Source organism: Bos grunniens, chromosome 2, assembly GCF_055505025.1.
Source record: "Bos grunniens cultivar Pamir isolate PY7600 chromosome 2, Bosgru_T2T1.0, whole genome shotgun sequence".
Taxonomy (NCBI): Eukaryota; Metazoa; Chordata; class Mammalia; order Artiodactyla; family Bovidae; genus Bos; species Bos grunniens.
In genome coordinates, this window is record NC_141166.1 from 39290720 (window position 1) to 39303678 (window position 12959).

The following is a 12959-nucleotide window of genomic DNA, read 5'->3' on the forward strand; positions in this document are numbered from 1 at the left end:
AGCTGGCTGGAAATAAGAGATGGCACTGCCAGATAACAGATGGTTGTGAAAAGACAGATGCATTGATATGCTGCAACAAACCTTTAAGTTTGTAAGTCATGTGCTGTTTTCTCCAATGCAGGAAGCCCCTACATACGAATTCCTGATTTAATTTAAAACATGCAAACTTTGCTAAAGGGATCTTTGGGAGTAAAAAACCTGGCCTCAGAATAATATCCAATCAACCACTTTATTATCAACTTTATCATGAAATCCATCAAAACTCTTTAAGACATACTTTATTTAGTATTTTTAAGGCCAAAGACTACCTAACTCAATTAATTTCATCTTCATTGCATTATATGATTGGAGAATGTACAAATTTTTAAAGAAGTAAGTAAAATATTTTGAAAAACAAGGTCCAGGTAAAAGTTAATTTCATTGCAATTTAGAAAAGTCTACCTCTGGGACACGACTGTTATCATATTGTTCAAACCACTGAAATATCAGTAATATAGTTCTTGTATAGTTCTCTTTGACACTAAAGAAAGAATGAAAATGTGCATATTATAAAGTTTCATTTCTACAATTCAAAACAAAACCACCAAGGAAAGATAGCTGAGTGGCAACAAAACTGCCAAAATATCCTCCCCAAAGATTAACCATTCTACCATTGAAGAATACAGAAAAATATTAACAATTAAAATGTAATAAAACAAATTTATGAAAAGCCATGAATTATGCTGTCATTTGTTTCTCATTTACACTTCAAATATCAGTAAAATAAATCCCATTTTATTGCTTAAGAAATTAGAGGGAAATATTTAAGCTGTCTTATAGTTCTTCAAATGAATGATTCTTTTGAAATTCCTATGAACAATCATATATTGTTTAAATGGATCTGTGAAGAAGACTATAGATGGAAAGGAGAGAAATTTTTTGAGAAACATTAAAGCCCTTATGGGGAAAAATGAGAACTGCTACTATTTCTTCACATTTAACACACAGATACTTGCATTTTTGTAATTTAACTATGTCAGTAACATTTTAATAACTCAGATTCTAACTTATTATTAAGGCAATTTTTACAATGCCATAGAATTAGAGATTTTGATTAAAGCTAAGAGACTTTTAATATAGCTGCTTTACTAATGTCACTTTATTGGGTGAAATCAATTTATTTTACATTTTTTCTAAATCCATGTAATTTTTTAGCTTTCCAGTTTCTCATTTTGTATAAATCATGTTTATTTCCACACCTGTTCTTTATTCAAAATTCACATATTTTTCTTAATTATTTTAAGTCCATTTAAGTTTACTCAATATGGATTGTATTTTTCTATCAGAATGTCTGAACCATTGGTGCTCTTGCCTTGGAACTATCTGCCTTTACATTAAATATTATGCCATACAAAAATAAACTCTTCATTTAAGCAAGTTATTTTTCCTCATTTCAAAATGACATTTACCTAAGCAAAAAAAAAATTAGCCCTATTTTTTTCTTTATAAGACTACCTTGTTAGAATGAGATAAATTGCAGCCCACTGCCCACTTATTTTATCCTCTCCACAGCTAACTATACACAAGGTCTCCACCTTCGAAAGACTGGAATGACAAAAGCTTGGGAGCATTTCCTTCATTTTAGCCCACCTCTACTTATCTGAACCAAGATTTAGTCACCTGAGGAAGCCTCTATAGTTTCTGTAGATGTTTAAGTGATTTGGAGAAATAAATTCATTCCATAACATTTATTCTACCCTAAACAATTATTTATCTTTTAAAAGGCTATCACATTAACATGGCACTAAATAGAAACCTAACTCTGAAGTCTGGTCTAGTAATATGGAAAAATTATATTAAAGGTCATCTTCTTTGGTTTGGGTAAGAAGATACATTCTTTCCCTATTGATATATTTGCAAGGGGTAGAAAGAAGTCATACTTGTTTGAACTTTTTTTGCTTCCTTCTCAGAAGCTGCGAAGAAAAAAAAGCAGCACTCACATGTCTTAAATCAGCCTTCTTCCATATAAATTGTTGAGGCATTTGGATGGAGATGAGCGATATAGGGACTTCACTTTCATATGGAAAAAACAGGCTCCTGTCCCTCCCACCCACACATGGAGGCACACTTAAGGTGATGCACATGGTCAAAGCTGCGGGCAGGGGAGGAGGAGCTAAGGGGACCATGCTTGGTTCACCTTTCTCCCGGCCTAAGTGGGCCTCTGCACTCTGCGCTGGGCCACTGGGGAGCACACTAGAGGCAGTCCACTGTGAGCTGAACAAAGGATGCTCATAGTACTCCTCATCGGAATTGGAAGGGTCATCATCAGGCACAGACACCGAGATGGAGGGGGCTAGGAGTCTACGCCTCTCCCCGCTGGTGGCAGGTTCGTGGCTGGGGAACCTGTGTAGAGGACCCACTTGATCCTCAGCCCCTTCATCTACAAACAGACACACAGGAAAAAACTGCAGGGAAAACTGGACAAGACAGACACAAGATCAGACGGACGAGACAAACATTTGCACAGGACATGGGGTCACGGAAGCAGCACAGCAGGATGGAGAGGGATGAGCGAGACCAAGCTGGTGGAGGATGGGAGACAGTGAAATTTCATGCTTCAGTAGCCACTGAATTTAAACTCTCCCTTTAGGAATCTTGTCATTGATCTAAATGAACCAAATGTTCTGACACTCCCACTGCATAATAGAAATTATCTTTACATCTTCCTCAAATGAGTTAAAATAACAACAGAAACACTGGGAAAGAAACAAAGCACTACAAAACAAATGCATTTGTTAGAAGAAATTCTTTCAAGTACGCACATTTTCTCATGTTTTTATCAATACATTTATAAGTTATAAAAGAGGAAAGCTGTTAGGACCTGATGCCTGTACAATTCTGAGAGAAACTGGGCCTGTGGAAGTACAACCTTCATTATCTAGTATGTGCGCATGGTTAGCATTTTGGTTGATTTAATTTTTAGTTCATGACTTCTACCAGAAAATAATTTTTAATTTCAATCCTGTTAAGAAAAATCTACAATGCATTATGCTTCTTTCCTGTCTTGCTTAGGGGAACACAACTGGCATAGCTTTTTCTTTGGATGCAAACTCCTAGGCATCCTTTTGAACCCTAGTTCTTATCTGCATGGCTGTGAAAGTACTAGAAATTACCTAGCAACATACACTTGTTTTCTTGTGTTCTGCTTCTCTTTGGAAGGCTTAACAGAGATACAGTTAGCTGAGAATTTCTACTGAGGTGGCTTCTGACCCATCACAATTGTATTCTATGAAGTTTCACTTGTACTACTGTTTTTGTATTTCAAAGCCCTCATTGTATATTTCTCATGGAAATGCTAAAGAAGCTGCTCTCATTTCTTTTCTTTCCCACGTCTTAGCTTAGAAATCTGTATTACTTAAATATATTTCCTTAGAAATATGAGTGTATATCAATCAATTTGCTTAGCATTTCAATAAGCCTAAAGAATGATCACAAAGAACAATATCTGGCTGAGACACTGTATGTATCTCAGGCCTACATGGCTGATTACTAAATTTGTTAACCACTATTTATTTACTTATATAGAGAAATAATTTTAAATTTTTGTAATTTTCAATAAGATCAAAATGCAGTAGCTATCTGTATAATTTTTATTTCTATCAAAATTTAAGTGGACAGAATTACAGCATTAATTTGAAAATGCACTGAATTTTTAGCACAATAACTTATTTTCAGTCAACTGAGTGCTGATAACTGGAAATAAACCTGAAATCATAAGGACACTAAAATAATATTTTGAAGAGAGAATGTTTTTAATCTTTTGAACATATTGTTTACTGATTGTTCCATGGAAGTTGTTTCTAGATGGGTGCTCAGAACTTTCCCAGCCACAATGCTTATTATATCATGGGATAGAAGAAACCTAAAATTACATTTGATATTGTTAGTTCAACTCGGCATGATTTCTCAGCTGAGCAGACGACTGGGTGAGATCTGGCCTACAACATTGGCTGAATCATAAGTCTTGGGCTTGCCACAAGTCCCAGCCATTCATATCTCCTCTAGTGACTCCCGAGGCTGTAGACTCCCCAGGGACACAAATTTTTTCTAAAACTTCTAATACATTCAAACAGATTACATGGATAATCAATAAGTGAAAATGGCATATTTGCCTCCCTGCTTTTCAATATTTTCTAGGGAGGACAGCAGACTACAATTCAAAACTAAAGAATTTAAACCTGAGAGATGATAGTTTAAAGGCAATTCTCCTTGGATAGTTTAGCCTTTTGAAGATTTTGGCTTCCTCTTTCTTGTTGTTTCTTGAAAGTGCCAAAATGTGAAAACAACCCAGAGTCTTGCTTCAGATCCAGAACATTTCAAAGAAACAGTACTTTCTATTCTGAAAACTCTGGCTAATCAGGGAACAACAAAAACAACAAAAACTTTGAGTGCTTCAGCGGAAAAGTAGCTTCTCTGTAGTATTTGTCTGGCTCTTAGCCAGGCAACTTCAAGAAGAATGTCTGGCAAAGCCCAGGCCCCTCTGGGTTACTCCAAGTCTCTGTTTAGGACCTATGAGCCTGAAGTCCATCTACATTACATGTCCCAGAGATGTGCCAGTGAAGTGATGCTCAGAGGACCATGTTGGCTGGCTAAAGTTCAGAGACTGTACCAGTGCATGGGCTTCCAGTAATAATGCTAGAAGACAAGAGATCCTCATTTGCTATAGGATTGTGTATGGCAGGTGCTCTCAGTTCATACCCAAATGGAGGTGTGACACATAATAAATAAGTTATATAAATGAATGAATTATATATATATATATAATTATAAATGAATACATTATAAATGAATGAATTATTTACTTGGGAGTTGTTTGGAAAAAAAGGGAATCGATCCAGTGTCTTGTAACCAAAATACTCTCATTAGAAGATGACTTCACTCTCATTGTCCCACAGTAAGAGCCTAGCTAGATTTAGCGATGCAGTGAGGGTGTTTGTAGGAACTTCGTTTTCCCAGGTGGCTAAGTGAGTAAAGACCCTGCCTGCAGTGCAGAAGACACAGATTCAGTCTCTGGATCAGGAAGATTCCCTGGAAGAGGGCATGGCAACCCACTCCAGTATTCTTGCCTGCAGAATCCCATGGACAGAGGAGCCTGGTGAGCTACAGTCCATGGGATTGCAAAGAGTTAGACATGACCAAAGCAATTGAGCATAGCAGATTTGAATTTAAACTCTGGATAAGCCACTTATTAGCTGTGACATCCTGGGCAACAGTGGAAGTGAGTATTATCTAGGTGAGTATTCTGTGTGGGTTGCTTGAAGGATTAAATGGGAAGGTATTTGAGAAAGCACCAAGAATCATTCTTGATTCCATAGACGTTAATATCTCTATCTTTAGTCTATCAGACAAGTTGTCATGTACCTTTACTCTTTTCTTTGATTTGATACATCAAAGCTAGACTTAGGAGATTTATGAAAAATGAATTCATAACAGTTTTGCTCTTTAAGGCCAGGACTGAATGTCTCCTTTTACTATAAGTACATTTGCTTTTGGATACTGGGTTATGTCACAAAATAGTCTGCTTCATTTAATAATGTACTGTTTTAAAGGGAAAGGTAGTCTTGTGAACCTTGGACTTCTACATAGTTCCTTTGCATAATGATAATCTTTAAAAATGAAGCTTACCTGGTTTTAGTGAAGAACCACATTTCCCCTAATTTGCTTTCATACAAAATTTTCTTTAAAAGAAGCATTTGGAAATTTATATTGGGTAAAGTTTGCCACACAAAATTCAGTCTTGATCTGTGAGCCCCCTTGGGTACAATGAGTAGTCACATTTATGAGAGATTGAACATCTTGGGGTATTAGTGACTCCGACTTGGTGATCTTGCCGGCATCACAGCTTCTACCCCATGGCCTAACCTAGAGCAGCTGACTCCTCTTACATAGTGTCCCAACTTCTCTAAGCCCTTTCCAGTCTACAAGCTTTGGACTGAGGACTTCTCAGTTTGCCAACTGTGTCTGCTGCCCTAGAATGATACGGAGGGAAACTGCTTCCGGTTAACAGTTACAGTGCGCTAGCCACATCATTGACACAGGAAATCATCAGCCTAGGATTCTGAGCAAACCTAAGAGGGTGGAAGGACTCCTGGTTCTGTTTTCAGATTTCTCCATTGCTCTTGCATGGGCTTCCAAATTCTAACAGTTCAGTTCAAGTGGTAACTACTATGGTTAGGCCAAAAAGAAAGGGGAACTTAATTTGAAAATATAATAACTAGTTCAGTTTGGTTCACTGTACCTGTGTTTCCAAGTGTGCTACTTACTTAATTTTTTTCATCAAAATCTCTTTGTTCCCCAGAATAAGTACATAGTCTTATGAATATTACACCAATTATAATACATGAATATTCATACATGACAGTAATTAATATCTTAAATTATTTTTAGAAGAAGCATCCATGCCTCCCCTTTGGGAAAGAACAGCTTTTAGAATGTTTGCTAATTAATAAAAAGCCTATCCTCAAAATCAATGAAATACTCAATTTAATCTAAGAACATTTACATAAAAGGACTGAACTGTGACATTCACTGTGCCTTTAGATTGAAGTTGCTTTAAGGGTGTTTCGAGGAGGGTAAAAAATCTAGATGGAAAAATCCACCTGCTTTCTTTCCAGTCAATGTGCTATGAGCAATATATTAAAAACTTTGGCTTTGTCTTCACAAACCAATTGATTTGAAAATTTGAAAAGTTGATTCTTGTCTTGTGGATTTTCACTAATTTTTTTCTGATAAAACAAAACAAATGTTGTTATACATACTTTAAGAGTGATTTAAAATAAAAGAGAGGAACTAGTTTGATTGCCTAGATCACATGCCTTTCATAAAATTAAGGTAAAAATATTATCTAATCTTTTAAATCAATGGAGTTTGAAATTACATATTTTTTCTATATAACTAAAAAATATGATTATCTTTTTAAAAGGAAACCATTAGGATTTTGTATAGGTTGAGGCTGTCTTTTGAAAAAAATTAAATAAAAATACATATTCAGTTTGAAAATGTTAAAAATATCTTCAAATTACTTTCAGTAGGAAGTAAGTTGACATTTTCCCCAAATATACTGAAACATCTTGAGGGAAACAATCCCAAAATGTGAAGGAACAGTTACTTTGGAATATGATACCTAAGTTACCAAGATATGAAAGTGATTCTATTTTAATGTATACTTTCACTGTATCTATGGTACACCCTCCAGAAACAGACTGGATGAGTCTCAGATGGCCGGGAAGACCTTGTTGTCCCTTTAACTCACACTCACATTTAACAGTAAGAAGAATGAATTACTTGACCTCTAGGTGACTTGGGAGTCAACGTCATACCCCTCTCTTGGTTAAGAGGATTTCCTGACACGGGAAAGGCTTTAAGTAGGGGTTCAGAAACATTTTCAGTGACCTGTGGGAAGCAGAGCTGTCATGGAAGGCTTTCCATTACATTCAGAGTAAAATCCAGGAGCCTGAACCAAGCCAGCTGCTGCTCACTCCCAGACTCCTCTCCTCCACATCTCTCATGCATTAGCCCTGGGACTCCTTCAATTCCCAGAACACTTCATGCACTTTCCCACCTGAGAGTCCTTGAACATCCTCGTCCCTCTGCCCAAATTGCCCCTTTCCATCTTTTCTTGGCCAACACTTCTTCAGGCTTCTGAGTTCAGCTCCTTTCTCCCTCCAATAAAGTAAGATTACTCTTCTTTTACCTTAAAGCTCCCTGTTCTTTTCCTTCCTATTGTTGAACTTACTTACTGGATTTCCATTCTCCACCAGACTTTGTGCTTCTTACAAGGAAGGATCATGTCTGTTTTGCTTACTAGTGTATACTTAGAGAATTTGAGGAGTGCAAGGAAACTTGTAGGTGCTCCATAGACATGAACAGATAAAATCAAGGCTCAGAAAGGATCTTTCAAATCTATGAATTAAAAGATCTAATCACATTTTCAGGGAATTAACTAATCATCAATGGTTATAATAACACTTATTATATACAATGCTTATAGTCCTCAATTTTTTTTTATTCCTTTGACTAATTATTTCAGGCAGTAAACATAGGAAAAAAGGCCTCAATATAAGAAAAAAAATCTTACTAAAAAAGGTTTAAGTTTATAAATCTATGACAAAAATAAATTATATTTATTGATAGTTTATAGTTCAGTAATTTAGAATAACCTCTAGTAATTCAAAAAATAATGTAAACAAACCTAATTACCGATTATAAAAAGACAGTGATTCTTTTGTGACCTTATTTAATTTTTAACACAATAAAATGAGCTCTAAAAAGTACAACAAAAGGAAAAATAAGTCAACAAATGACAAAAATGGAAAAGTATTAATATTCTGATTTTAGTTTATGAAAAGTAAATTATATTGACACAAGCAAGCTTTCAATAAATTTTAAAAGCTTTCTTCTTCTCCTGTAACTCTCAAACAATAGACAAAAGTTAACTGGTCTAATTCAGAGAACCAATAATAGTTAGCTTTTAAATAGTGTCTTTCATCTCAGATTCTAAATGGATATTCTTCAGAGGCATCTGTCTGCTTCTTCATTGCAAACTGAAAAGCTGACATGGCATTCCATGTTGACTGAATGCATAAATAGATTCATGGACAATAAAAGGTCTCAGCAGGAAAGAAGCCATGATCTCAGTTTCCAGTTCAATACTCTCAATATCAAATTTGTTCACTGACTTCTTCATTTATTCATTAATATTTATTGAGAGTTTGCTACAGGTCTGGCCCTGGGGAAGCCCTTGGCAATACAATAGTGAGCAAAACAGAGACAGTTCCTGCCAACCCTTCCAAAACAAATCTATTGATTTCATCAATATATTTATTTTTATTCAGTCACTTATAAAATTAAATTGTATCTACTCTTTAAAACAGTCTACATGAAGTAAACTAGTTCTCTGTAGTTATTCTAGCTAGCCACTTAAACACAAAGTTATCTTTTCCTTTATCCAGCAGATTTTTCTTATTTACCATATTTATCTACTTTTGATTTTATGTACAGAAATGATAATATATTTAATCAAAGTCTTTGTTTCTTCTTGATTATTTGAAACAGACAGCTCCCAAGCTGGGTCACATACTAACCAATACCAAAGTCCAGCACTTATGGGTTGAGGTTTATTTACCCTTAAAAGAAGACAAACCTCAAGAGTCCAACAGGCCTTACCTTCCTCCACTGGGACAGTCTGTTCTGAGGCTGGTGATGGGGGTGGAGAAGGAGGCAGATTAGCTGTCTCTTCAGCTGCTAAAGATCAAACAATGGAAAAATGAGATACAACAATTAATCCTACTAGCCCAGTGGACATGTAGGAGTTGTGCCATCTGTAAAAAGGACTCTATGAAATTCAAGGAAAGATTCAATAGTAAGTTGCATTTGACTTATTTTAGCCCCATTCATAAATTTTTGAAAACCTAAAAAAAGAAAAGCACTTAATATTAAAAAAAATCACTCCATAAAAATGGATTAGAGATAACTTCTAAAATTCTATCATTAATCTCATTAATTTTTATCTGCTTTTTCAATTAATAAAATATTTAATTCTGATCCTAATTTACTACATTCACACCCAGCCAGGTAAGCATTTTAGTTTGGATTTGAATTGACTGATTAAAAATGTTAAGAGCTGGAAACTATTGTTTACCTTGATCTGAAAACTAATCACAGCTATTTTAGGAGATGTATTTTTTAAACAACATTTTGTTTACTGAGTATAATGTCAAATCCATCTTCTGTATGTATTCTCAGAGAAGAAAAATGAAGCTGTCACAGCCTGAGGCAACCGTCAGATAGAAACATGTACTAGTGGGAGCTGAGAAATATTCTGGCCTTGGCACGACACATGAAAGAAGGCCAAAAAGAAATGTTCTAAAAGATGAAATTCATTCACACTTAACTCCGTTTTCCTCTTGAAGACACTTATCTTCTTTATGACCACTCACATGAAGGTAAGGGATTTTAAAAGGAAATATTTATCAGTCAAGGCCAGTGGTAAAATTTATTTTAAATAAGCCTTGTGGGCTTCTAAGGGATATTTTAAAGTTTTTTTTTTTTTTTTTAAGTGAGATTTTTCTTTTAAAAAATAATGAAATTTTGCCACTAACAGGGCATTATATTAAGTGAAGTAAGTCAAACAGAGAAAGACACACAGTGTACATCATTTATACGTGGAATCTAAAAACTACAGAAAACTAGTATCTGTAACAAAAAAGAAGCAGATTCACAGATAGAACAAACTAGTGGCTACCAGTAGGGAGGGAAGAGGGGCAACAAGGGGTAGAGAATGGGAGCTATAAACTATTGGGTGTAAGATAGGCTCAAGGATGTACTGTACAACATGGGGAATATAGCCAGTATTTTGTAATAGCTGTAAATGGAAAATAACTTTCCAACTGTATAAAAATTAAAAAAAATTTTTTAAGTAAGGTTTTCTTTCATTTCAAAGAACAGAAGTAAACCATAGAAAGAAAGCTAAAGTTTTAGATAAGTTTTCCCTCTCTGTTTTAGGTGAAAATAATCCTTGATCATCAAAGAATATTTTATTGAATATAATGAGATTATTTTTAATTATTATTGAGAGGAGAAATTTTTATGGTTTAATTTTCAATAGACAATGCAGTGCTTATCAGAAAATCAAATATTAAAGATGCATAAGACTGAAAGAACAATAGTTATATACTATTTTTAGGCTTTAAAAACCACATCTTTATATGGGTTAGTTATACATACCTGTGAAATAAGCATATGTTGAATTGCAAGAGAATTTCCTTTTCATGTGTCTCTGCATGTATATGCATCTACATCTAGAACCTATCTATCCACTGAGAGTAGGGGCACCAAGCCCTTGGCTGAGAGTCTTTTCCTTGGTGAGCACCATTATATTACCTGTTTGGTCCTGTAGGGCATTCGACTTGCAATGGAGGCAGAGGGCTAATGTGTTGCCCTTAAATGAACAAAGTGAAGACTAGTACCTCATGTGGGATTCAATCATTGTATCCCATATAAGGTACTAGCCACTGATAATTCTAACAATCTCTGGCTATGGGTTTTGGTAGCCTTTTCAGGGAGACCCCAGAGACTGTAGTATAGACAATCATTAACCAAAACCCATAAAGGGAAACAATCATCTGTAATTAAAGCATTAGAACATTTTCCTTATGAGTGGGGGCCATGACATCAAAGTGCATGGCTTTATTTTTTTAATAACTATCTCTAGTGGTCTGGAAAAGAAAAATGAAGGGCAATTTAGGGGCAAAGTGTAATTATAAGTTGACTGTCCTAAAGACTACTGAGACACCACAATGAGCCTGTTGAGAAAAGTGAAAATAGGTCCCAGTGCATCCCACCAGAGACGTTTGATGAATGTCACGAGTAGAGATGGAGTACGAGATATGGCCTATCTTTGAATGTGAAGACTTGATCCTGTGACTGAGGTGTAGCAGACACTGCCCCTGACCTGAGACTTTCTCATTTACCTAAAGGCAGAGCAGGAGGTTGATCTTTAGGCTGAGCTTCTTTCTCTTGTTCACCTTTCAGGACTGCTACAGCTTCCGCCGTGACTACTTGAACTATCCTTGCAGACACCTCCTCTGTAATAAATAGTAGCAAAAGAAAATAAAATGAGCCATCGAAAACAGGTGGCAAAGAGGAAAATTAATCAAACAATACAGTCAATTAGAATTGTATTTCAGTCTTTCTCCCTAAAAAGTGCAATAGGATAAGTTGCAGATAAACACTCACACACAAACACATAAACCAAAAAAAAAAAAAAGAGAGAGAGAGACAGAGAAAGAAAATACAAGGAGCTGGCATTCTGGGAGCTAAGTGAAATGCACATAAAACTAAAGAAAACAACCTGTATGGAGTTTAATAAACAATAATAATAAAAAAACTGTTTATATAAACAGAAACAATGTATTATTTTATACCCAGTAAAACACTCTTCTATGCTAATCTGAACAAATGCCATGATTTAAAATCATAGGAAGATGCTTCAAAATGTGAATTTGTGATTAAATAACACTATCTGGGTTCAGTATTAACAAGAGAGATTAAGAAAAACCTGGGAAGATAAAATTTGAGTGGAATACATGGAAATGATGTATCAGATAGTCCCTTTCTAAAGTGCTGCTCCTTTTCTCAATAGTGGATGGTTTAAAGATCATTAAGGCCATATGATATATATTCAACTTAGTGTAATTGTTGTTGTTGTTAGTCACTAAGTCATGTCCAACTCTGTGATTCCATGGACTGTAGCCCACCAGGCTCCTCTGTCTATGGAATTTTCCAGGCAAGAATACCAGAGTGGGTTTCCATTTCATTCTCTAGGGGATCTTCCCAACCCAGGGATCAAACCCACATCTCCTATGTGAGCAGGTGAATTCTTTACTGCTGAGCGACCAGGAAAGCCCTATAGGCGGTGCAATAGTTTCATTTTAAAAAGCTAGAGAGGAAGGTTCATCATTAAACAGTGATAGTTTTTGGACTGTCACAGCATCTGCTGAACAATGTCAATGCTAACTTTATATAACCTTCTCAGAAAAAATTCAGGAAATGATGATCCATATATCATCAACTAAAAAGGAAAGAAGTCTTTTGAGATTAAAAATATTTTCTAAATTAGAGATAAAATTCTACAGAATTTTTTCATCATATTTATAAAAAAACATCTACCACAAGGAAATTAGTCTACTTTGCACTCATTTTAATTTCAATGATGAAGGATCCTTTTTCTTTACTATCAAAAACAAGTATGGAATAATTATAGTATCAAGTAGCAAAGATACAATTCATCTTTATAAGGATGTTTTAACCTATACAATTTAATTCATAGTATCACACAATTTTAGAGCTAAAAGAACTTTGAGAGAAGTTTGTCTAAATTTTCCCATTTTGCAGATGAGGAGACAAAGGCTGGGTATATT

At 35.2% G+C, this 12959-nt stretch overlaps 1 protein-coding gene across 50 annotated transcripts in view; it reads right to left on the bottom strand.

Annotated features, from left to right (window-relative positions):
* The window catches only part of MAP2 (microtubule associated protein 2), a 298362-nt gene that overhangs the window by 41522 nt on the left and 243881 nt on the right, over positions 1-12959 (bottom strand). For 40 of the 50 annotated variants that reach the window (XM_086342582.1, XM_086342867.1, XM_086342827.1 and 37 more), the window contains 2 exons: positions 11511-11624; positions 9205-9282 (listed from right to left, as the gene is read on the bottom strand). In XM_086342582.1, coding sequence (XP_086198708.1) covers positions 9205-9282; positions 11511-11624 — 192 coding nt within the window. The remainder of the gene's footprint in view (positions 1-9204; positions 9283-11510; positions 11625-12959) is intronic. The other 10 variants (XM_086342896.1, XM_086342878.1, XM_086342775.1 and 7 more) reach the window with 1 other exon arrangement.